Consider the following 22,734-nt stretch of genomic DNA (forward strand, 5'->3'; position numbering starts at 1 on the left):
TTATTATCTATATATGTTCTTGTCATACAGTACATAATGAAAACTTGATCATATAATTTACCATGTAATCACAATTTTCATGAAAATATGCCCAAACACCCACCCTCCCCCGAAAGTTAAATAAAATCCATAGAGCGTCTCCAAAAGTGCTTTTGTGATGTAAAGAAAAGTAAAAAAAAAAAAAAGTATTAACCTCTATTTTATGTATCTAGTTACCAGTATTATGTATCATTTACTGGGGGTGTCAAATATATATATATATTTTCCGAATGAATAGCAATTATTCTTTGCATCAATTCCTAATCGATTAAAAAAACAAAACGATAAAAAAAAATAAAAAAAATAAAAACTACAAAAAAAAAAATATATATATATATATATATATATATATATATATATATATATATATATATATATATATATATATATATATATATATGTTTTTTTTTAATTAGTTCTGTCCAGCCACTTGGGCAAATCGTATTATTGATGAAGATGCCCATATCTGCTGTGTAATGTGGTATATTTCTCTTGTTGCTTTATTTGTATTTGACTTTATTAAATGTTTGGGTAGAATTTTATTAAACAAAACCAGTTTTCTTTGAAGTCATATTGAAATTAATCAGAGCTGTTTATCTATTGCATGGAGGAATGTAGTCAATCATAGAACTGGCACCAAGTGTTATTAAAAAAAGTATTGATTTGGAACTGGGAATCGTTCTGAATCAAGAATCGATTCGGAAACCAATCACTACCTCCAAGAATCGAATCGTATCATGGGGTGCCCAAAGATTCACTGCCCCATTTTTTACATACACTTTTGATTGGTTTATGAACAAATAGCTCAAAGATATCAAAATAATTTCATTTTTCAGTATGTGGCCCCCAGGTGGAAAAAATTTGGACACCCCAATCATAGAGTAATCTGATTGGCCAATGGCCTTATTTGCTAATTGCACGCACATGTGTGACAACCAATGAACTCATGAGGCTGTTTGGTATAAAGTTACCTCCCAGTTTGTTCCTCAACTCACCTCAGCCCCAACATCGTTGTGTACTTTGTGTGCTGACTTCAGAAATGGGTAAGTTGTATGTGTCACGTCTTGTTGCTACCTGCAAACTTCCTACTGCGTCTTTTCCCGTTCTTGTGTTGACAGCATCAAAGGTGCTCATCGTGTACGCCCACCAGAGCCCTGGCTCCTTCAATTGTGCGGCCAAAGATGTCGCCGAGAAGGCTTTGACCGCTCAGGACTGCACGGTGCAAGTGTCTGATCTTTATGCCATGAAGTTTAAAGCCACTGCAACAGCTGAGGACATCAATGGTGAAACATCTATGTGCACTTATACTACGTTGTAGTGCAGGATAAAACAGCAATGAGGTGCAGATATGAATAAATAATTATATTACTGTACGGATAACTATATTGCACTTTTGCATGTGCATCCATGTTTATGGATGTATGTTATATTGTCTTTATATTCCAGCGAGTTGATCTGTTTTGGGGGTAATTGAGGGATTATGATGCATTCAAAAGTCTTATGGCTTGAGGGAAGAAGCTGTTGCAGAACCTGGAGATTCTGCTACGGGGGCTGCAGAACCTCTTTCCAGAGTCCAGCAGTGAACACAGTCCTTGGTGGGGGTGGCAGGAGTCTCTACAGATTTTCTGAGCCCTGGTCAGGCAGCGGCTTTTTGCGATTTCCTGGACAGGAGGAAGATGAGTCCTGATTATCTTTTTCACTGTCCTCACCAATCTCTGCAGAGACTTCCAGTCTGAGGCACTTAAATGATATTAGTGGTGCCCCCAATGGGTTTGACCTTATTTTCATTCATACAAACTATCAAATCCTACAAAGATGGCTGCCATTAAGCAAAACATGCTTTTGAATTACTTTTTTTTTGTTATGCAAGTGTGCTTGTTGGTCATCTGGTGTACCAAAGTGATTCATCTAAATTATAAACTAAATCTGCTATTTTGTCAGTACTCTTCATTGACTATAAACATGTTGAATAAGGTAAATGGTATGGTCTCCCTTTGCCTCTTGTAATCATTAATGTGTTTTAGGTGTGGTCAAGAATCCTGAGCACTTCTGTTATGCTGAGGAAACCAAAGTGGCGTGGCAGGAAGGAAAACTGTCGGATGACATCGTAGAGGAGCAACGTAAACTCACAGAGGCTGATCTCGTCATCTTTCAGGTATAGTTTGAAGTGCCATCAGTGATGTTTTAACAAGTGTCTGTTAACCTGACAAAATTCAATGCTTTCAGTTCCCCATGTACTGGTTCAGCCTTCCTGCTATCCTGAAGGGCTGGATGGACCGTGTGCTCACGCTTGGATACGCCTACTCTGATGACAAGCGATACAGCCAGGGACTCTTCAAGGTGAGCTTAAACTTGAAGAAAATCAACAATTTTAATGTATGTTGTAAACATAACCACTGTTCTTCAGACCAAGAAGGTTGTGCTGTCTTTCACCACTGGCTCCCATGAGTCCATGTTCAGTGCTGATGGCATCAATGGAGACATGAACGTCACCCTCTGGCCACTTCAGGTATGACACCAACATGTTGTGTTCAATGACCACCTAGAAACACTAAACGTGTATATTTCTGCAGAATGGCATCTTGCACTACTGTGGCTTCCAAGTGCTGGCACCTCAGATCTTCTGGGCTCCGTCTCGCGTCTCCCAGGAGGAGCGCGCCGCCATGCTGGAGGCGTGGCGTGCACGACTTCAAGGTCTCCGGGATGAGGCCCCGCTAGCCTTCACTCCCATGGACTGTTTTGATGGTGACAAGGGCTTCCAGCTGAAGCCTGAGGTCCAGGAGAAACATGCATGCCAGGAGTTTGGTCTCACTGTAGGAACCCACCTGGGGAAACGTGTGCCACCCAACCAGATGAGGGCTGGAGTTTGAACTTTGATACCCTGTCTACAAAATAAAAGCAGCCTGCCTCTTTAAGATGACTCTGGAAATCTGTACTGAATTATTGCAAATTGAAGCTATTGGTGCCTTCTGTTCAGATCCCAACACCAGGGCCTAATTCTCTAAGCCTTAGTACTTGTTTGGGAACTTTTGTGCAATTGGAAACACAACTAACACTTTAAAACATGCGCAAATCTGGATTTTGACTCTTAAACATGACATTTTGTTTTTAAAACTGTCAATAAAATAAAGTGGTCCGAATATGATTTTAGATAAAACTTGTCAATATTCACTTGATCAAGTTTTGGAGCCTATCCCAGCTGTACTCTGGACAAGTCGCCACTTCATTTTAGTGCCAACGCAGACAACATTCACACACGAGGGCCCATTTAGTGTTGCCAATCAGCCTATCCCCAGGTGTGTGTACATCTTTAAATAGAAACTCTTGAAACTTGACAAAAGCCCAGTGGTAGGGGGGCCTGGTACCACATCCCTACTTACCCCCCCATATCAAGGACCTTGTTTGTAGGTTGCAACAGAGCTAAAGCGACTGGAAATCCATCCATCCATTTTTTACTGCTTGTCCCTTTTAAGGTCGCGGGGGTGCTGGAGATGTCACAAAATTAAAAGAAAAATACATTTTGTAAATTTTGCCATTTCGACGCTTAGAGAACAAGTTGTGCAACATTGAACATTTCAATATCCATGATCAAATGTTTAGAGATGGTCAAATTAAAGTTCGCCTAAAAAAGGTTCATTTTTATTAGGTGGCCAGTTGTCAGTAATTCAATGTTGATTATTGTATTTATAAATATGTTGTCATACAGTATATAATGAAAACAAACTTGATCATATACATACATACATATATTTTTTTCAATAGTCCTATCCAGACACTTGGGCAAATCGTATTGTTGATGTAGATGCCCACAATTTGTGATACTTCTCGTTTCGTTATTCATATTTTACTTTATTAAATGCTTGGGTAGAATTTTATTAAACAAAACCAGTTTTCTTTGAAGTAATACTGAAACGAATCAGAGCTGATTATCTATTTCATGGAGGAATGTAGTCAATCATAGACCTGGCACCAAGTGCTATTAAGAAAGTATTGATTTTGAACTGGGAATAGTTTTAAATCGAGAATCGATTCGGAAACAAATCGCTACCTCCAAGAATCGAATGGAATCATGGGGTGCCTAAGGATTCACAGCCCTATAATTTACATACACTTTTGATTGGTTTATGAACAAATAGCTCAAAGATATACAAATAATTTCATTTTTCAGTATGTGGCCCCAGGTGGAAAAAGTTTGGACACCCCAATCATAGAGTAATCTGATTGGCCAATGGCCTTATTTGCTAATTGCAGGCACCTGTGTGACAACCAATGAACTAATGAGGCTGTTTGGTATAAAGTTACCTCCCAGTTTGTTCCTCAACTCACCTCAGCCCCAACATCGTTGTGTACTTTGTGTGCTGACTTCAGAAATGGGTAAGTTGTATGTGTCACATCTTGTTGCTACCTGCAAACTTCCTACTGCGTCTTTTCCCGTTCTTGTGTTGACAGCATCAAAGGTGCTCATCGTGTACGCCCACCAGAGCCCTGGCTCCTTCAATTGTGCGGCCAAAGATGTCGCCGAGAAGGCTTTGAGCGCTCAGGACTGCACGGTGCAAGTGTCTGATCTTTATGCCATGAAGTTTAAAGCCACTGCAACAGCTGAGGACATCAATGGTGAAACATCTATGTGCACTAATACCACACAACTTAAGAGACTTAGACTTCCATTTGTTGTCATTCAAATTTGAACTCTACAGTGCAGATAAAAACAATTGTGTTGCATTAGCTCAGGGGTCACCAACCTTTTTGAAACCAAGGGCTACTTCTTGGGTACTGATTAATGTGAAGGGCTACCAGTTAGATACACACTTAAATAAATTGCCAGAAGTAGCCAATTTGCTCAATTTACCTTTAACTCTGTTATTATTAATAATTAATGATATTTATCTTTGTGGAAACATTGATCATCTTAATGATTTCTCATAATAAATATATATAGAAACAGATAAATATCAATATGCAACACTTTATTTTTATATTTTCTCTAAGTGCAGATTTTTCAAATTGAACATTTTCAAGTGATCACTTCTAAGACAGTCTTGTGAAATCACAATATCCCATTTTAACTAGCTAGCCACTAACATTTTTTAACAAATCATGAATTACTTTGCACCATGTTTGTACAAATAATAACTCATGTAAAATACAAAAGTAAACTCTCAAATTTTTAAATCATGTCACACTTTGAAATGGACACCAAATCTGTTATCTGTTTCTTTGTCAGTTAGTGGGAAGCCTGGCATTGCATGCTGTTAACTAGTGTGTTGTACTCTGGTGTGTAACTTGACACTGCAACTGAGTGAGTCTTGCAGATGTGCATCAGTGAGGCGTGTTCTGTGTTTGTTCTTGATGAAGTTCATGTCAGAAAAGGCTGATTCACAAAGATAAGATTTTTCCTCATTGTTTGCGGAACCTTCTTAATCTTTTGGACATATTTTCACAGCAATCTGGCCTTAAGCTTAATTATGATAAATGTAAAATGTTAAGGATCGGAAATCTAAAGGGAACGTCCTTTCGAATGGAATGCAAAGTGCCTGTTTTGTGGACAGATGGACCAGTTAACATACTTGGTGTTGTTGTCCCAGAAAATCTGGAAGATCTAGGCTCAGTAAATTATGATAATTGACTAAGAAAGCTGGACAAAATTATGCAATTATGGAAAGGGAAATTCCTAACCTTGTATGGTAAAATGTCTATTGCCAACTCGTTAATTATTCCTCAATTTATTTATTTGTTTTTGTCATTACCAGCTCCATCACAAAACTTTAAGATTTATGAGCGGAGGGTCTTCGATTTTGTCTGGAACGGCAAACCAGAAAAGATTAAAAGAGAGGTTTTGTACAAAGAGTATGAATATGGGGGCCTGAAACTTCTCAACCTTGAAGCTATGTGTCTGTCTTTAAAAGCATCAATTGTTCCAAAGATGTATTTAAACATTGAGTGGTACACAAATGTCCTGTTGGACAAAAAACATGTACTGTATCAAAAGAAATTGTATCCTTTTTTACAAGTGATCCCCTCCCAGAGAGTCTGCTGGGAAACATGGCGGGGTTCATAAAGGAAACAATCCACTCATAGTGGTGTTTTCAATTTTATGTGCCAGAAAAGAGACGATATTTTGCAGCAGTTAATATGGATGAACTCTAATATTGTAATAGATGGAAAGCCTTTCTTTTGGAAAAATATGTTTGAAAGAGGAATCATTTTTGTCAATGATATTATCAATGAGAATGGTACAATTATGAAGTATGATGAATTTAGAGTTATGTATGGTGATGCTTGCTCAAGCTTTTCATTTTATCAACTAACTGGAGTAATTGGGAAAAGATGGAAACAAATAATTATGGAACTACTAAATTATTAGTTTGTAAACCTCTAATAAGAAATTCTAGTTGGCAAAAAGGAACTAAAATAAATAGAAAAATGTATAATTTTTATTTAATAAAGAAATCTTTGAAGGCTGCCTCATACAACACAAATGGAAAATGGGAGGACTTTTTTGACTGCCCGTTGCCATGGGATGCCATATTCAAACTAATCTATAAAACCACTATCGATGTGCAAAATCGTTATTTTCAAATTAAAATTATTTATAACTTCTTACCCACAGGGAAAATGTTAAAATTATGGAATACGACAGAGTCAGATGATTGCCGATTTTGTTGTCAGGAGCCTGAATCCACCCTGCATTTGTTTTGGTATTGTGTCTTTGTTTTGGGTGGAAGTTGAAAAAATGTGTTTAAGGATTGGTTTGTTTATGAAGCTTAATGTGGTTTCTGTTATTTTAGGAGAGTTCATTGACAATCATGATTTAGTCAATTTAATTATAGTACTCGGTAAAATGTTTATTTTTAAGGCCAACAACAGATATTCACTTAGTATTACTTTCTTTAAAACATTTATTCAGTATTTTCTAACTTTAGAAAGTTACATGGTTGAAAATGATAATGATGCCAAACAACATTTAAAAAAAAAAGATGAGAAGTCCTCAAAGGCTTATTTTGAAAGTATAATTATGTTTATAGATTATATGATATCTGTTGTTGTGTTCCCTAATTTGAGTGACCTGGACATTATCTGGACTGTACATAAATGCTTATTTTGAAAATGTAATTTTGTTTATAAATTATATGCAATCTGTTGTGTTCCCTAATTTTTTTCTGTGTACATGAATGAAGGTGTGTGTTGCTGAGTCCGACTTGGACATTATCTGGACTGGGCCTGGTTTAAATAACCCTTTAAACAAATCTAATTTCATTGACAACCTGGTCTGTTGAAGATAAGGCCCTTTTTTAAAAGATAAAATAAAATAAGATAAATAAATAAAAAACATTTTCTTGGATAAAAAAGAAAGTAAAACCATATAAAAATAATTGTATAAAAAATAGTAATTAATGAAAATGTTAGTGGACCAGCAGCCTATACAATCATGTGTGCTTCAGGGACTGTGTCCCTTGCAGATGTGTTGTCTATGTTGTGGGAACCAGAATATTGGTAGCAGAAAGAAATAACCCCTTTTGTGTGAGTGGGTGTGGATGAGTGTGCATGGGGGAGGTTGTTTGGCTTGATGCACTGATTGAAAGTGTATCGTGTGTTTTTTCTATGTAGATTTAATTTTTTTAAAAAAATTAAAAATTTTTGTATTTTTTTAAATTTTTTTTTTTTTTTTTTTTTTAAGAACAGGCCCGCGGGCGACTCATCTGGTCCTTACGGGCGACCTGGTGCCCGCGGGCACCGCGTTGGTGACCCCTGCATTAGCTTGTTGTAGTGCAGGATAAAATAGCAATGTGCAGATTACTGTACAGATAAATATATTGCACTTTTTCATATGCATCCACGTTTATGGATGTATGTTATATTGTCTTCATATTCCAGCAAGTTAAGCCATTTTGGGGGTAATTGAGGGATTATGATGCGTTCAAGAGTCTTATGGCTTGAGGGAAGAAGCTGTTGCAGAACCTGCAGGTTCTGCTACGGAGGCTGTGGAACCTCTTTCTAGAGTCCAGCAGTGAAAACAGTCCTTGGTGGGGGTGGGAGGAGTCTCTAGATTCCCTGAGCCCTGGTCAGGCAGCGGCTTTTTGTGAGGAAGAGGAGTCCTGATTATCTTTTCTGCCGTCCTCTCCAATCTCTGCAGAGACTTCCAGTCTGAGGCACTTAAATGATATTAGTGGTGCCCTCAATGGGTTTGACCTTTTTATTTTCATTCATACAAATGATCAAATCCTACAAAGATGGCTGCCATTAAGCTTAACATGTTTTCACATTACTTTTTTTTGTTTTTGTTTTTTTGTTACGCACGTATGCTTGTCGGTCACCTGGTGTACCAAAGTGATTCAGCTAAATCTAAATTATAAACCAATTCTGGAATTTTGTCACTACTCTGCATGGACTATAAACATGTTGAATAAGGTAGACATGCTATGGTCTCCCTTTGCCTTTTGTAATCAGTAATTTGTTTTAGGTGAGGTCAAGAATCCTGAGCACTTCTGTTATGCTGAGGAGACCAAAGTGGCGTGGGAGGAAGGACAACTGTCGGATGACCTCGTAGAAGAGCAGCGTAAACTCACAGAGGCTGATCTTGTCATCTTTCAGGTATAGTTTGAAGGCAATCAGTGACATCTTAAGTGTCTGCAACCTGACAACATCCAATGTTTTCAGTTCCCCATGTACTGGTTCAGCCTTCCTGCTATCCTGAAGGGCTGGATGGACCGTGTGCTCACGCTTGGATACGCCTACTCTGATGACAAGCGATACAGCCAGGGACTCTTCAAGGTGAGCTTAAACTTGAAGAAAAGCAGTAAATATTTTTGATGTACAGTATGTTGTAGAATAACCTTTGTTCTTCAGACCAAGAAGGTTGTGCTGTCTTTCACCACTGGCTCCCATGAGTCCATGTTCAGTGCTGATGGCATCAATGGAGACATTAATGTCACCCTCTGGCCACTTCAGGTATGACACCACATGTCATGTTCAATGACCACCTAGAAACACTAAACATGTATATTTCTGCAGAATGGCATCCTGCACTACTGTGGCTTCCAAGTGCTGGCACCTCAGATCTTCTGGGCTCCGTCTCGCGTCTCCCAGGAGGAGCGCACCGCCATGCTGGAGGCGTGGCGTGCACGACTTCAAGGTCTCCGGGATGAGGCCCCGCTAGCCTTCACTCCCATGGACTGTTTTGATGGTGACAAGGGCTTCCAGCTGAAGCCTGAGGTCCAGGAGAAACATGCATGCCAGGAGTTTGGCCTCACTGTAGGAACCCACCTGGGGAAACGTGTGCCACCCAACCAGATGAGGGCTGGAGTTTGAACTTTGATACCCTGTCTACAAAATAAAAGCAGCCTGCCTCTTTAAGATGACTCTGGAAATCTGTACTGAATTATTGCAAATTGAAGCTATTGGTGCCTTCTGTTCAGATCCCAACACCAGGGCCTAATTCTCTAAGCCTTAGTACTTGTTTGGGAACTTTTGTGCAATTGGAAACACAACTAACACTTTAAAACATGCGCAAATCTGGATTTTGACTCTTAAACATGACATTTTGTTTTTAAAACTGTCAATAAAATAAAGTGGTCCGAATATGATTTTAGATAAAACTTGTCAATATTCACTTGATCAAGTTTTGGAGCCTATCCCAGCTGTACTCTGGACAAGTCGCCACTTCATTTTAGTGCCAACGCAGACAACATTCACACACGAGGGCCCATTTAGTGTTGCCAATAAGCCTATCCCCAGGTGCGTGTACTAGTGATGGGTTGATGAGGCGTCATGAAGCGTTTCGACACATTGCAAAACTGTATTGATACTGTGTCGATACTGTGTCACTAAATACTGACATCTGCTGGACATTAAAAATCCCTACAGGCAACCTATGGACCGACTCAACTGACACTGATTTTATGACCTAGTATATACAATAATATAAACCAAGTCATTGTATTTCATTTAGGATTATTTCATATCTTCATTCAAATAAAAATATATTTTTATCTTTTTTAGATAGTCAATAAATAATGTGAACATGTATCGTGACTAGGATGGTAGAAGGTGGGGATTGAACCCCAGTGCAGCAACCCTCCGATAGCTGGCACGGCCACTCTACCAACTTCGCCACGCCGTCATTCCTGTACCTTTCTCTAGTAACAGCATTCCATGATTATCAATAAATTAATAATAAATGACAGAAAAATAAGCACACGTATGACTGAGGAGTCATAGTGTAACTTTGTGTGGTGTTTGAGTTGTCCAACTTTTTGTGTGGCCGTAAACACACCAGTGGCTTAGTGGTATGCGTGTGGAAATAGTGTTAAAGCGCTTTGAGTTCCTTAGAAAAGTAGAAAAGCGCTATACAAGTACAACCCATTTACCATTTGTTGACTAACACCGTTCGGGCCGCTTGTTGTCACTGTCACTCAAAGTGGCATTTCAAAATTACACAGAATAAATGTGTTTATTTTGTTTAGAATTCAGATGGGTTTGATTTGGTGCGCGGCATATATTTGCTGTGCGCAGAGGACGCTTGAGCAGTGCGCAATCGCGCAGGCGCGCACCTTAGAGCAGGGGTGTCAAACTCATTTTAGATCGGGGGCCACATGGAGAAAAATCTACTCCCAAGTGGGCCAGACTGGTAAAATCACGGCACGATAACTTAAAAATAAAGACAACTTCAGATTGTTTTCTTTGTTTAAAAATAGAACAAGCACATTCTGAAAATTTACAAATCATAATGTTGTTGGGGTTTTTTTACACTTACATGTTGCGGTTAATAGTATTCTATCTTTATTTGTCGTTATTTATACTTTCTGAATAAATTATGTGATATTGTTCATCAGTCAACTCATTGGTGTTAATTTTCAATCTAAAAATATCAAAATCAAATTACAGGCTGTTATTTATGTAGTTTGCTCATTTTCCTTGACTGGTGCACTGTTTTTTTGTTGTTTTTTTACATATGTAGCATAATCTACAAAGATACAAAGAATTGCTATTGCGACATCTAGTGGACACATTTAGAACAGAACATTTCGGCTCATTTTTATACATGAGCAAACTCATCCCGCGGGCCGGATTATACCTGTTCACGGGCCTAATCCGGCCCGCGGGCCGTACGTTTGACACCCCTGCCTTAGAGGGAACGTTGCTCACAGGGCACAGAGGAGGAGGCATCAGTGCGATACAGTTCGCGTATCGGTCATGTGACCAAAGCAGCTCATGATCAGTCACGTGACTTTCTAAAAGCGGTGCGCGCACCGACACAGGGTATCTCTCTGTGAGCTCGACGCATGCGCCGATGCATCTGTGTTGCCGGACCCATCACTAGCGTGTACATCTTTAAATAGAAACTCTTGAAACTTGACAAAAGCCCAGTGGTAGGGGGGCCTGGTACCACATCCCTACTTACCCCCCCCCCCATATCAAGGCCCTTGTTTGTAGGTTGCAACAGAGCTAAAGAGACTGGAAATCCATCCATCCATTTTTTACCGCTTGTCCCTTTTAAGGTTGCGGGGGTTCTGGAGATGTCACAAAATTAAAAGAAAAATACATTTTGTAAATTTTGCCATTTAGACCCTTAGAGAACAAGTTGTGCAACATTGGACATTTGAATATCCATGATCAAATGTTTAGAGATGGTCAAATAAAGTTAACCTAAAAAAGGTTTATTTTTATCAGGTGGCCAGTTGTCAGTAATTCAATGTTTATTATTGTATTATATATATGTTCTTGTCATACAGTATATAATGAAAACATAAACTTGATCATATACATACATACATATATTTTTTTCAATAGTCCTGTCCAGACACTTGGGCAAATCGTATTGTTGATGTAGATGCCTACAATTTGTGATACTTCTCGTTTCGTTATTCATATTTGACTTTATTAAATGCTTGGGTAGAATTGTATTAAACAAAACCAGTTTTCTTTGAAGCAATACTGAAACAAATCACAGCTGATTATCTATTTCATGGAGGAATGTAGTCAATCATAGACCTGGCACCAAGTATTATTGAGAAAGTATTGATTTTGAACTGGGAATCGTTTTGAAACAAGAATCGATTCGGAAACAAATCGCTACCTCCAAGAATCGAATGGAATCATGGGGTGCCTAAGGATTCACAGCCCTACACTTTTGATTGGTTTATGAACAAATAGCTCAAAGATATACAAATAATTTCATTTTTCAGTATGTGGCCCCAGGTGGAAAAAGTTTGGACACCCCAATCATAGAGTAATCTGATTGGCCAATGGTCTTATTTGCTAATTGCAGGCACCTGTGTGACAACCAATGAACTAATGAGGCTGTTTGGTATAAAGTTACCTCCCAGTTTGTTCCTCAACTCAACTCAGCCCCAACATTGTTGTGTACTTTGTGTGCTGACTTCAGAAATGGGTAAGTTGTATGTGTCACGTCTTGTCGCTACCTGCAAACTTCCTACTGCGTCTTCTCCCGTTCTTGTGTTGACAGCATCAAAGGTGCTCATCGTGTACGCCCACCAGAGCCCTGGCTCCTTCAATTGTGCGGCCAAAGATGTCGCCGAGAAGGCTTTGACCGCTCAGGACTGCACGGTGCAAGTGTCTGATCTTTATGCCATGAAGTTTAAAGCCACTGCAACAGCTGAGGACATCAATGGTGAAACATCTATGTGCACTAATACTACACAACTTAAGAGACTTAGACTTCCATTTATTGTCATTAAAATTTGAACTCTACAGTGCAGATAAGAACATTTTGTTGCATTAGCTTGTTGTAGTGCGGGATAAGAGCAATACGATGCAGATATAGATTTACTGTACAGATAAATATATTGCACTTTTGCATATGCAGTCATGTTTATGGATGTATGCTGTATTGTCTTCATATTCCAGCGAGTTTATCTGTTTTGGGGGTAATTGAGGGATTATGTGTTCAAGAGTCTTATGGCTTGAGGGAATAAGCTGTTACAGAACCTGGAGGTTCTGCTACGGGGGCTGCAGAACCTCTTTCCAGAGTCTAGCAATGAAAACAGTCCTTGGTGGGGTGGGGGGAGTCTCTAGATTTCCTGAGCCCTGGTCAGGCAGCGGCTTTTTGTGAGGAAGGAGGAAGAGGAGTCCTGATTATCTTATCTGCCGTCCTCTCCAAACTCTGCAGAGACTTCCAGTCTGAGGCACTTAAATGATATTAGTTGTGCCCTCAATGGGTTTGACCTTTATTTTCATTCATACAAATGATCAAATCCTACAAAGATGGCTGCCATTAAGCTTAACATGTTTTCACATTACTTTTTTTGTTTTGTTTTTTTTTTGTTACGCACGTATGCTTGTCGGTCACCTGGTGTACCAAAGTGATTCAGCTAAATCTAAATTATAAACCAATTCTGGAATTTTGTCACTACTCTGCATGGACTATAAACATGTTGAATAAGGTAGACATGCTATGGTCTCCCTTTGCCTTTTGTAATCAGTAATGTGGTTTAGGTGTGGTCAAGAATCCTGAGCACTTCTGTTATGCTGAGGAGACCAAAGTGGCGTGGGAGGAAGGAAAACTGTCGGATGACCTCGTAGAGGAGCAACGTAAACTCACCGAGGCTGATCTAGTCATCTTTCAGGTATAGTTTGAAGGAAATCTGTGATGTCTGTTAACCTGACTACATCCAATGTTTTCAGTTCCCCATGTACTGGTTCAGCCTTCCTGCTATCCTGAAGGGCTGGATGGACCGTGTGCTCACGCTTGGATACGCCTACTCTGATGACAAGCGATACAGCCAGGGACTCTTCAAGGTGAGCTTGAACTTGAAGAAAAGCAGTAAATATTTTTGATGTACAGTATGTTGTAGAATAACCTTTGTTCTTCAGACCAAGAAGGTTGTGCTGTCTTTCACCACTGGCTCCCATGAGTCCATGTTCAGTGCTGATGGCATCAATGGAGACATTAATGTCACCCTCTGGCCACTTCAGGTATGACACCACATGTCATGTTCAATGACCACCTAGAAACACTAAACATGTATATTTCTGCAGAATGGCATCCTGCACTACTGTGGCTTCCAAGTGCTGGCACCTCAGATCTTCTGGGCTCCGTCTCGCGTCTCCCAGGAGGAGCGCACCGCCATGCTGGAGGCGTGGCGTGCACGACTTCAAGGTCTCCGGGATGAGGCCCCGCTAGCCTTCACTCCCATGGACTGTTTTGATGGTGACAAGGGCTTCCAGCTGAAGCCTGAGGTCCAGGAGAAACATGCATGCCAGGAGTTTGGCCTCACTGTAGGAACCCACCTGGGGAAACGTGTGCCACCCAACCAGATGAGGGCTGGAGTTTGAACTTTGATACCCTGTCTACAAAATAAAAGCAGCCTGCCTCTTTAAGATGACTCTGGAAATTTGTACTGAATTATTGCAAATTGAAGCTATTGGTGCCTTCTGTTCAGATCCCAACACCAGGGCCTAATTTTCTAAACCTTAGTACTTTGTTTTGGAACTTTTGTGCAATTGGAAACACAACTAGCACTTAAACATGCACAAATCTGGATTTTGACTCTTAAACATGGCATTTTGTTTTTAAAACTGCCAATAAAAGTGGTCCGAATATGATTTTAGATAACACTTGTCAATATTCACTTGATCAAGTTTTGGAGCCTATCCCAGCTGTACTCTGGACAAGTCGCCACCTCATTTTAGTGCCAACGCAGACAACATTCACACACGAGGGCCCATTTAGTGTTGCCAATAAGCCTATCCCCAGGTGTGTGTACTAGTGATGGGTTGATGAGGCGTCATGAAGCGTTTCGACACATTGCAAAACTGTGATACTGTGTCGATACTGTGTCACTAAATAGTGACATCTGCTGGACATTAAAAATCCCTACAGGCAACCTATGGACTGACTCAACTGACACTGATTTTATGACCTAGTATATACAATAATATAAACCAAGTCATTGTATTTCATTTAGGATTATTTCATATCTTTAAATAAAAATATATTTTTCTTTTTTAGTCAAATAATGTGAACATGTATCGTGACTAGGATGGTAGAAGGTGGGGATTGAACCCCAGTGCAGCAACCCTCCGATAGCTGGCACGGCCACTCTACCAACTTCGCCACGCCGTCATTCCTGTACCTTTCTCTAGTAACAGCATTCCATGATTAATATCAATAAATTAATAATAAATGACAGAAAAATAAGCACACGTATGACTGAGGAGTCATAGTGTAACTTTGTGTGGTGTTTGAGTTGTCCAACTTTTTGTGTGGCCATAAACGCACCAGTGGCTTAGTGGTATGCGTTTGGAAATAGTGTTAAAGCGCTTTGAGTTCCTTAGAAAAGTAGAAAGGCGCTATACAAGTACAACCCATTTACCATTTGTTGACGAACACCGTTCGGGCCGCTTGTTGTCACTGTCACTCAAAGTGGCATTTCAAAATTACACAGAATAAATGTGTTTATTTTGTTTAGAATTCAGATGGGTTTGATTTGGTGCGCGGCATATATTTGCTGTGCGGCGCAGAGGACGCTTGAGCAGTGCGCAATCGCGTAGGCGCGCACCTTAGAGGGAACGTTGCTCACAGGGCACAGAGGAGGAGGCATCAGTGCGATACAGTTCGCGTATCGGTCATGTGACCAAAGCAGCTCATGATCGGTCACGTGACTTTCTAAAAGCGGTGCGCGCACCGACATAGGGTATCGCTCTATGAGCTCGACGCATGCGCCGATGCATCTGTGTTGCCGGACCCATCACTAGCGTGTACATCTTTAAATAGAAACTCTTGAAACTTGACAAAAGCCCAGTGGTAGGGGGGCCTGGTACCACATCCCTACTTACCCCCTCCATATCAAGGCCCTTGTTTGTAGGTTGCAACAGAGCTAAAGAGACTGGAAATCCATCCATCCATTTTTTACCGCTTGTCCCTTTTAAGGTCGCGGGGGTGCTGGAGATGTCACAAAATTAAAAGAAAAATACATTTTGTAAAATTTGCCATTTAGACCCTTAGAGAACAAGTTGTGCAACATTGAACATTTCAATATCCATGATCAAATGTTTAGAGATGGTAAAATAAGGTTAACCTAAAAAAGGTTTATTTTTATTAGGTGGCCAGTTGTCAGTAATTCAATGTTTATTATTGTATTTATATATATGTTCTTGTCATACAGTATATAATGAAAACATAAACTTGATCATATACATACATACATATATTTTTTTCAATAGTCCTGTCCAGACACTTGGGCAAATCGTATTGTTGATGTAGATGCCCACAATTTGTGATACTTCTCGTTTCGTTATTCGTATTTGACTTTATTAAATGCTTGGGTAGAATTTTATTAAACAAAACCAGTTTTCTTTGAAGCAATACTGAAACTAATCACAGCTGATTATCTATTTCATGGAGGAATGTAGTCAATCATAGACCTGGCACCAAGTATTATTGAGAAAGTATTGATTTTGAACTGGGAATCGTTTTGAAACAAGAATCGATTCGGAAACAAATCGCTACCTCCAAGAATCGAATGGAATCATGGGGTGCCTAAGGATTCACAGCCCTACACTTTTGATTGGTTTATGAACAAATAGCTCAAAGATATCGAAATAATTTCATTTTTCAGTATGTGGCCCCAGGCGGAAAAAGTTTGGACACCCCATTCATAGAGTAATCTGATTGGCCAATGGTATTATTTGCTAATTGCAGGCACCTGTGTGACAACCAATGAACTAATGAGGCTGTTTGGTATAAAGTTACCTCCCAGTTTGTTCCTCAACTCGCCTCAGCCCCAACATTGTTGTGTACTTTGTGTGCTGACTTCAGAAATGGGTAAGTTGTCTGTGTCACATCTTGTCGCTACCTGCAAACTTCCTACTGCGTCTTCTCCCGTTCTTGTGTTGGCAGCATCAAAGGTGCTCATCGTGTACGCCCACCAGAGCCCTGGCTCCTTCAATTGTGCGGCCAAAGATGTCGCCGAGAAGGCTTTGACCGCTCAGGACTGCACGGTGCAAGTGTCTGATCTTTATGCCATGAAGTTTAAAGCCACTGCAACCGCTGAGGACATCAATGGTGAAACATCTATGTGCACTTATACTACACAACTTAAGAGACTTAGACTTCCATTTATTGTCATTCGAATTTGAACTCTACAGTGCACATAAGAACAAAATGTATTAGCTTGTTGTAGTGCAGAATAAAAGAGCAATACGATGCAGATATAGATTTACTGTACAGATAAACATATTGCACTTTTGCATATGCAGTCATGTTTATGGATGTATGCTATATTGTCTTCATATTCCAGCGAGTTTCTGTTTTGGGGGTAATTGAGGGATTATGTGTTCAAAGGTCTTATGGCTTGAGGGAAGAAGCTGTTACAGAACCTGGAGGTTATACTATGGGGGCTGCAGAACCTCTTTCCAGAGTCTAGCAATGAAAACAGTCCTTGGTGGGGGTGGGAGGAGTCTCTAGATTTCCTGAGCCCTGGTCAGGCAGTGGCTTTTTGTGAGGGAGGAAGAGGAGTCCTGATTATCTTTTCCGCCGTCCTCTCCAATCTCTGCAGAGACTTCCAGTCTGAGGCACTTAAATGATATTAGTGGTGCCCTCAATGGGTTTGACCTTTATTTTCATTCATAGAAATGATCAAATCCTACAAAGATGGCTGCCATTAAGCTTAACATGTTTTCACATTATTTTTTTTTTGTTTTGTTTTTTTGTTACGCACGTATGCTTGTCGGTCACCTGGTGTACCAAAGTGATTCAGTTAAATCTAAATTATAAACCAATTCTGGAATTTTGTCACTACTCTGCATGGACTATAAACATGTTGAATAAGGTAGACATGCTATGGTCTCCCTTTGCCTTTTGTAATCCGTAATTTGTTTTAGGTGAGGTCAAGAATCCTGAGCACTTCTGTTATGCTGAGGAGACCAAAGTGGCGTGGGAGGAAGGAAAACTGTCGGATGACCTCGTAGAGGAGCAACGTAAACTCACCGAGGCTGATCTCGTCATCTTTCAGGTATAGTTTGAAGGCAATCAGTGACATCTTAAGTGTCTGCAACCTGACAAAATCCAATGCTTTCAGTTCCCCATGTACTGGTTCAGCCTTCCTGCTATCCTGAAGGGCTGGATGGACCGTGTGCTCACGCTTGGATACGCCTACTCTGATGACAAGCGATACAGCCAGGGACTCTTCAAGGTGAGCTTGAACTTGAAGAAAAGCAGTAAATATTTTTGATGTACAGTATGTTGTAGAATAACCTTTGTTCTTCAGACCAAGAAGGTTGTGCTGTCTTTCACCACTGGCTCCCATGAGTCCATGTTCAGTGCTGATGGCATCAATGGAGACATTAATGTCACCCTCTGGCCACTTCAGGTATGACACCACATGTCATGTTCAATGACTACCTAGAAACACTAAACATGTATATTTCTGCAGAATGGCATCCTGCACTACTGTGGCTTCCAAGTGCTGGCACCTCAGATCTTCTGGGCTCCGTCTCGTGTCTCCCAGGAGGAGCGCACCGCCATGCTGGAGGCGTGGCGTGCACGACTTCAAGGTCTCCGGGATGAGGCCCCGCTAGCCTTCACTCCCATGGACTGTTTTGATGGTGACAAGGGCTTCCAGCTGAAGCCTGAGGTCCAGAAGAAACATGCATGCCAGGAGTTTGGCCTCACTGTAGGAACCCACCTGGGGAAACGTGTGCCACCCAACCAGATGAGGGCTGGAGTTTGAACTTTGATACCCTGTCTACAAAATAAAAGCAGCCTGACTCTTTAAGATGACTCTGGAAATTTGTACTGAATTATTGCAAATTGAAGCTATTGGTGCCTTCTGTTCAGATCCCAACACCAGGGCCTAATTCTCTAAACCTTAGTACTTTGTTTTGGAACTTTTGTGCAATTGGAAACACAACTAACACTTTAAAACATGCACAAATCGGGATTTTGACTCTTAAACATGGCATTTTGTTTTTGAAACTGCCATTAAAATAAAGTGGTCTGAATATGATTTTAGATAAAACTTGTCAATATTCACTTGATCATGTTTTGGAGCCCATCCCAGCTGTACTCTGGACAAGTCGCCACTTCATTTTAGTGCCAACGCAGACAACATTCACACACGAGGGCCCATTTAGTGTTGCCAATCAGCCTATCCCCAGGTGCGTGTACATATTTAAATAGAAACTCTTGAAACTTGACAAAAGCCCAGTGGTAGGGGGGCCTGGTACCACATCCCTACTTACCCCCCCATATCAAGGCCCTTGTTTGTAGGTTGCAACAGAGCTAAAGAGACTGGAAAGCCATCCATCTATTTTTTACCGCTTGTCCCTTTTAAGATCGCGGGGATGCTGGAGATGTCACAAAATTAAAAGAAAAATACATTTTGTAAATTTTGCCATTTAGACCCTTAGAGAACAAGTTGTGCAACATTGAACATTTCAATATCCATGATCAAATGTTTAGAGATGGTCGAATAAAGTTTACCTAAAAAAGGTTCATCTTTATAAAGTGGCCAGTTGTCAGTAATTCAATGTTTATTATTGTATTTATAAATAAATAAATGATAAATGGGTTATACTTGTATAGCGCTTTTCTACCTTCAAGGTACTCAAAGCGCTTTGACACTATTTCCACATTCACCCATTCACACACACATTCACACACTGATGGCGGGAGCTGCCATGCAAGGCGCTAACCAGCAGCCATCAGGAGCAAGGGTGAAGTGTCTTGCCCAAGGACACAACGGACGTGACTAGGATGGTAGAAGGTGGGGATTGAGCCCCAGTAACCAGCAACCCTCCGATTGCTGGCACGGCCACTCTACCAACTTCGCCACGCCGCCCCATATGTTCTTGTCATGCAGTATATAATGAAAACATAAACTTGATCATATACATACATTTTTTTCATTAGTCCTGTCCAGAAACTTGGGCAAATCGTATTGTTGATGTAGATGCCCACAATTTGTGATACTTCTCGTTTCGTTATTCGTATTTGACTTTATTAAATGCTTGGGTAGAATTTTATTAAACAAAACCAGTTTTCTTTGAAGTAATACTGAAACGAATCAGAGCTGATTATCTATTTCATGGAGGAATGTAGTCAATCTTAGAACTGGCACCAAGTGTTGTTAAGAAAGTATTGATTTTGAACTGGGAATCGTTTTGAATCAAGAATCGATTCGGAAACAAATCGCTACCTCCAAGAATCGAATGGAATCATGGGGTGCCTAAGGATTCACAGCCCTATAATTTACATACACTTTTGATTGGTTTATGAACAAATAGCTCAAAGATATCAAAATAATTTCATTTTTCAGTATGTGGCCCCAGGTGGAAAAAGTTTGGACACCCCAATCATAGAGTAATCTGATTGGCCAATGGTCTTATTTGCTAATTGCAGGCACCTGTGTGACAACCAATGAACTCATGAGGCTGTTTGGTATAAAGTTACCTCCCAGTTTGTTCCTCAACTCACCTCAGCCCCAACATCGTTGTGTACTTTGTGTGCTGACTTCAGAAATGGGTAAGTTCAAGTTGTATGTGTCACGTCTTGTTGCTACCTGCAAACTTCCTACTGCGTCTTCTCCCGTTCTTGTGTTGACAGCATCAAAGGTGCTCATCGTGTACGCCCACCAGAGCCCTGGCTCCTTCAATTGTGCGGCCAAAGATGTCGCCGAGAAGGCTTTGACCGCTCAGGACTGCACGGTGCAAGTGTCTGATCTTTATGCCATGAAGTTTAAAGCCACTGCAACCGCTGAGGACATCAATGGTGAAACATCTATGTGCACTTATACCACACAACTTAAGAGACTTAGACTTCTGTTTATTGTCATTCAAATTTGAACTCTACAGTGCAGATAAGAACATTTTGTTGCATTAGCTCGTTGTAGTGCGGGATAAAATACGCATCCATGTTTACGGATGAATGTTATATTGTCTTTATATTCCAGCAAGTTAAGTCATTTTGGGGGTAATTGAGGGATTATGATGCATTCAAGAGTCTTGGGGCTTGAGGGAAGAAGCTGTTGCAGAACCTGCAGGTTCTGCTACAGAGGCTGCCAAACCTCTTTCTAGGGTCCAGCAGTGAAAACAGTCCTTGGTGGGGTTGGGAGGAGCATCTACAGATTTTGTGCCCTGGTCAGGCAGCGTCTTTTTGCGATTTCCTGGATAGGAGGAAGAGGAGTCCTGATCTTTTCACTGTCCTCACCAATCTCTGCAGAGACTTCCAGTCTGAGGCACTTAAATGATATTAGCGGTGCCCTCAATGGGTTTGACCTTTATTTTCATTTATACAAATGATCAAATCTTACAAAGATGGCTGCCATTAAGCAAAACATGTTTTCAATTTCCTTTTTTTTTGTTATGCACATGTGATTGTCTGTCACCTGGTGTACCAAAGTGATTCAGCTGAGTCTCTAAATTATGAACTAATTCTGGAATTTTGTCACTACATTGACTATACAAATGTTGAATAAGGTAAAAATGGTATGGTCTCCCTCTGCCTCTTGTAATCAGTAATGTGTTTTAGGCGAGGTCAAGAATCCTGAGCACTTCTGTTATGCTGAGGAAACCAAAGTGGCGTGGGAGGAAGGAAAACTGTCGGCCGACATCGTAGAGGAGCAACGTAAACTCACCGAGGCTGATCTCGTCATCTTTCAGGTATAGTTTGAAGGCAATCAGTGACATCTTAAGTGTCTGCAACCTGACAACTTCCAATGTTTTCAGTTCCCCATGTACTGGTTCAGCCTTCCTGCTATCCTGAAGGGCTGGATGGACCGTGTGCTCACGCTTGGATACGCCTACTCTGATGACAAGCGATACAGCCAGGGACTCTTCAGGGTGAGCTTAAACTTGAAGAAAAGCAGTAAATATTTTTGATGTACAGTATGTTGTAGAATAACCTTTGTTCTTCAGACCAAGAAGGTTGTGCTGTCTTTCACCACTGGCTCCCATGAGTCCATGTTCAGTGCTGATGGCATCAATGGAGACATTAATGTCACCCTCTGGCCACTTCAGGTATGACACCACATGTCATGTTCAATGACCACCTAGAAACACTAAACGTGTATATTTCTGCAGAATGGCATCCTGCACTACTGTGGCTTCCAAGTGCTGGCACCTCAGATCTTCTGGGCTCCGTCTCGCGTCTCCCAGGAGGAGCGCACCGCCATGCTGGAGGCGTGGCGTGCACGACTTCAAGGTCTCCGGGATGAGGCCCCGCTAGCCTTCACTCCCATGGACTGTTTTGATGGTGACAAGGGCTTCCAGCTGAAGCCTGAGGTCCAGGAGAAACATGCATGCCAGGAGTTTGGCCTCACTGTAGGAACCCACCTGGGGAAACGTGTGCCACCCAACCAGATGAGGGCTGGAGTTTGAACTTTGATACCCTGTCTACAAAATAAAAGCAGCCTGCCTCTTTAAGATGACGCTGGAAATGTGTACTGAATTATTGCAAATTGAAGCTATTGGTGCCTTCTGTTAGGCCCTGGTGTTGGGATCTAAATTTTCTAAACCTTAGTACTTTGTTTTGGAACTTTTGTGCAATTGGAAACAACACTTTAAAACATGCACAAATCTGGATTTTGACTCTTAAACATGGCATTTTGTTTTTAAAACTGCCAATAAAAGTGGTCCTAATATGATTTTAGATAAAATCTTGTCAATATTCACTTGATCAAGTTTTGGAGCCCATCCCAGCTGTACTCTGGACAAGTTGCCACTTCATTTTAGTGC

At 40.7% G+C, this 22,734-nt stretch overlaps 5 protein-coding genes across 5 annotated transcripts; all 5 read left to right on the top strand.

The window, feature by feature from the left end:
• Positions 1–990: 990 nt before the first annotated feature.
• Positions 991–2,959, top strand: LOC133664453 (ribosyldihydronicotinamide dehydrogenase [quinone]-like). The gene is made up of 6 exons (XM_062069091.1): positions 991–1,082; positions 1,158–1,322; positions 2,064–2,194; positions 2,266–2,379; positions 2,447–2,548; positions 2,613–2,959. The coding sequence occupies exons 1-6, from the start codon at positions 1,079–1,081 to the stop codon at positions 2,907–2,909; spliced, it is 813 nt and encodes a 270-aa protein (XP_061925075.1). The 5' UTR covers positions 991–1,078; the 3' UTR covers positions 2,910–2,959.
• Positions 2,960–4,360: 1,401 nt separating this feature from the next.
• LOC133664454 (ribosyldihydronicotinamide dehydrogenase [quinone]-like) lies at positions 4,361–9,393 on the top strand. The gene is made up of 6 exons (XM_062069093.1): positions 4,361–4,413; positions 4,489–4,653; positions 8,501–8,631; positions 8,698–8,811; positions 8,887–8,988; positions 9,052–9,393. Exons 1-6 carry the CDS (start codon positions 4,410–4,412, stop codon positions 9,346–9,348), a joined length of 813 nt encoding a protein of 270 aa, XP_061925077.1. The 5' UTR covers positions 4,361–4,409; the 3' UTR covers positions 9,349–9,393.
• Positions 9,394–12,377: 2,984 nt separating this feature from the next.
• Positions 12,378–14,379, top strand: LOC133664456 (ribosyldihydronicotinamide dehydrogenase [quinone]-like). Its single transcript, XM_062069095.1, has 6 exons — positions 12,378–12,430; positions 12,506–12,670; positions 13,495–13,625; positions 13,684–13,797; positions 13,873–13,974; positions 14,038–14,379. The coding sequence occupies exons 1-6, from the start codon at positions 12,427–12,429 to the stop codon at positions 14,332–14,334; spliced, it is 813 nt and encodes a 270-aa protein (XP_061925079.1). The 5' UTR covers positions 12,378–12,426; the 3' UTR covers positions 14,335–14,379.
• A 2,400-nt stretch (positions 14,380–16,779) lies between these two features.
• LOC133664458 (ribosyldihydronicotinamide dehydrogenase [quinone]-like) lies at positions 16,780–18,772 on the top strand. Its single transcript, XM_062069096.1, has 6 exons — positions 16,780–16,825; positions 16,901–17,065; positions 17,884–18,014; positions 18,081–18,194; positions 18,270–18,371; positions 18,435–18,772. The coding sequence occupies exons 1-6, from the start codon at positions 16,822–16,824 to the stop codon at positions 18,729–18,731; spliced, it is 813 nt and encodes a 270-aa protein (XP_061925080.1). The 5' UTR covers positions 16,780–16,821; the 3' UTR covers positions 18,732–18,772.
• A 1,627-nt stretch (positions 18,773–20,399) lies between these two features.
• LOC133664455 (ribosyldihydronicotinamide dehydrogenase [quinone]-like) lies at positions 20,400–22,422 on the top strand. The gene is made up of 6 exons (XM_062069094.1): positions 20,400–20,524; positions 20,606–20,770; positions 21,530–21,660; positions 21,727–21,840; positions 21,916–22,017; positions 22,081–22,422. The coding sequence occupies exons 1-6, from the start codon at positions 20,428–20,430 to the stop codon at positions 22,375–22,377; spliced, it is 906 nt and encodes a 301-aa protein (XP_061925078.1). The 5' UTR covers positions 20,400–20,427; the 3' UTR covers positions 22,378–22,422.
• The last annotated feature ends 312 nt before the right edge of the window (positions 22,423–22,734 follow it).

Source organism: Entelurus aequoreus, linkage group LG14 (assembly GCF_033978785.1).
Source record: "Entelurus aequoreus isolate RoL-2023_Sb linkage group LG14, RoL_Eaeq_v1.1, whole genome shotgun sequence".
NCBI lineage: Eukaryota > Metazoa > Chordata > Actinopteri > Syngnathiformes > Syngnathidae > Entelurus > Entelurus aequoreus.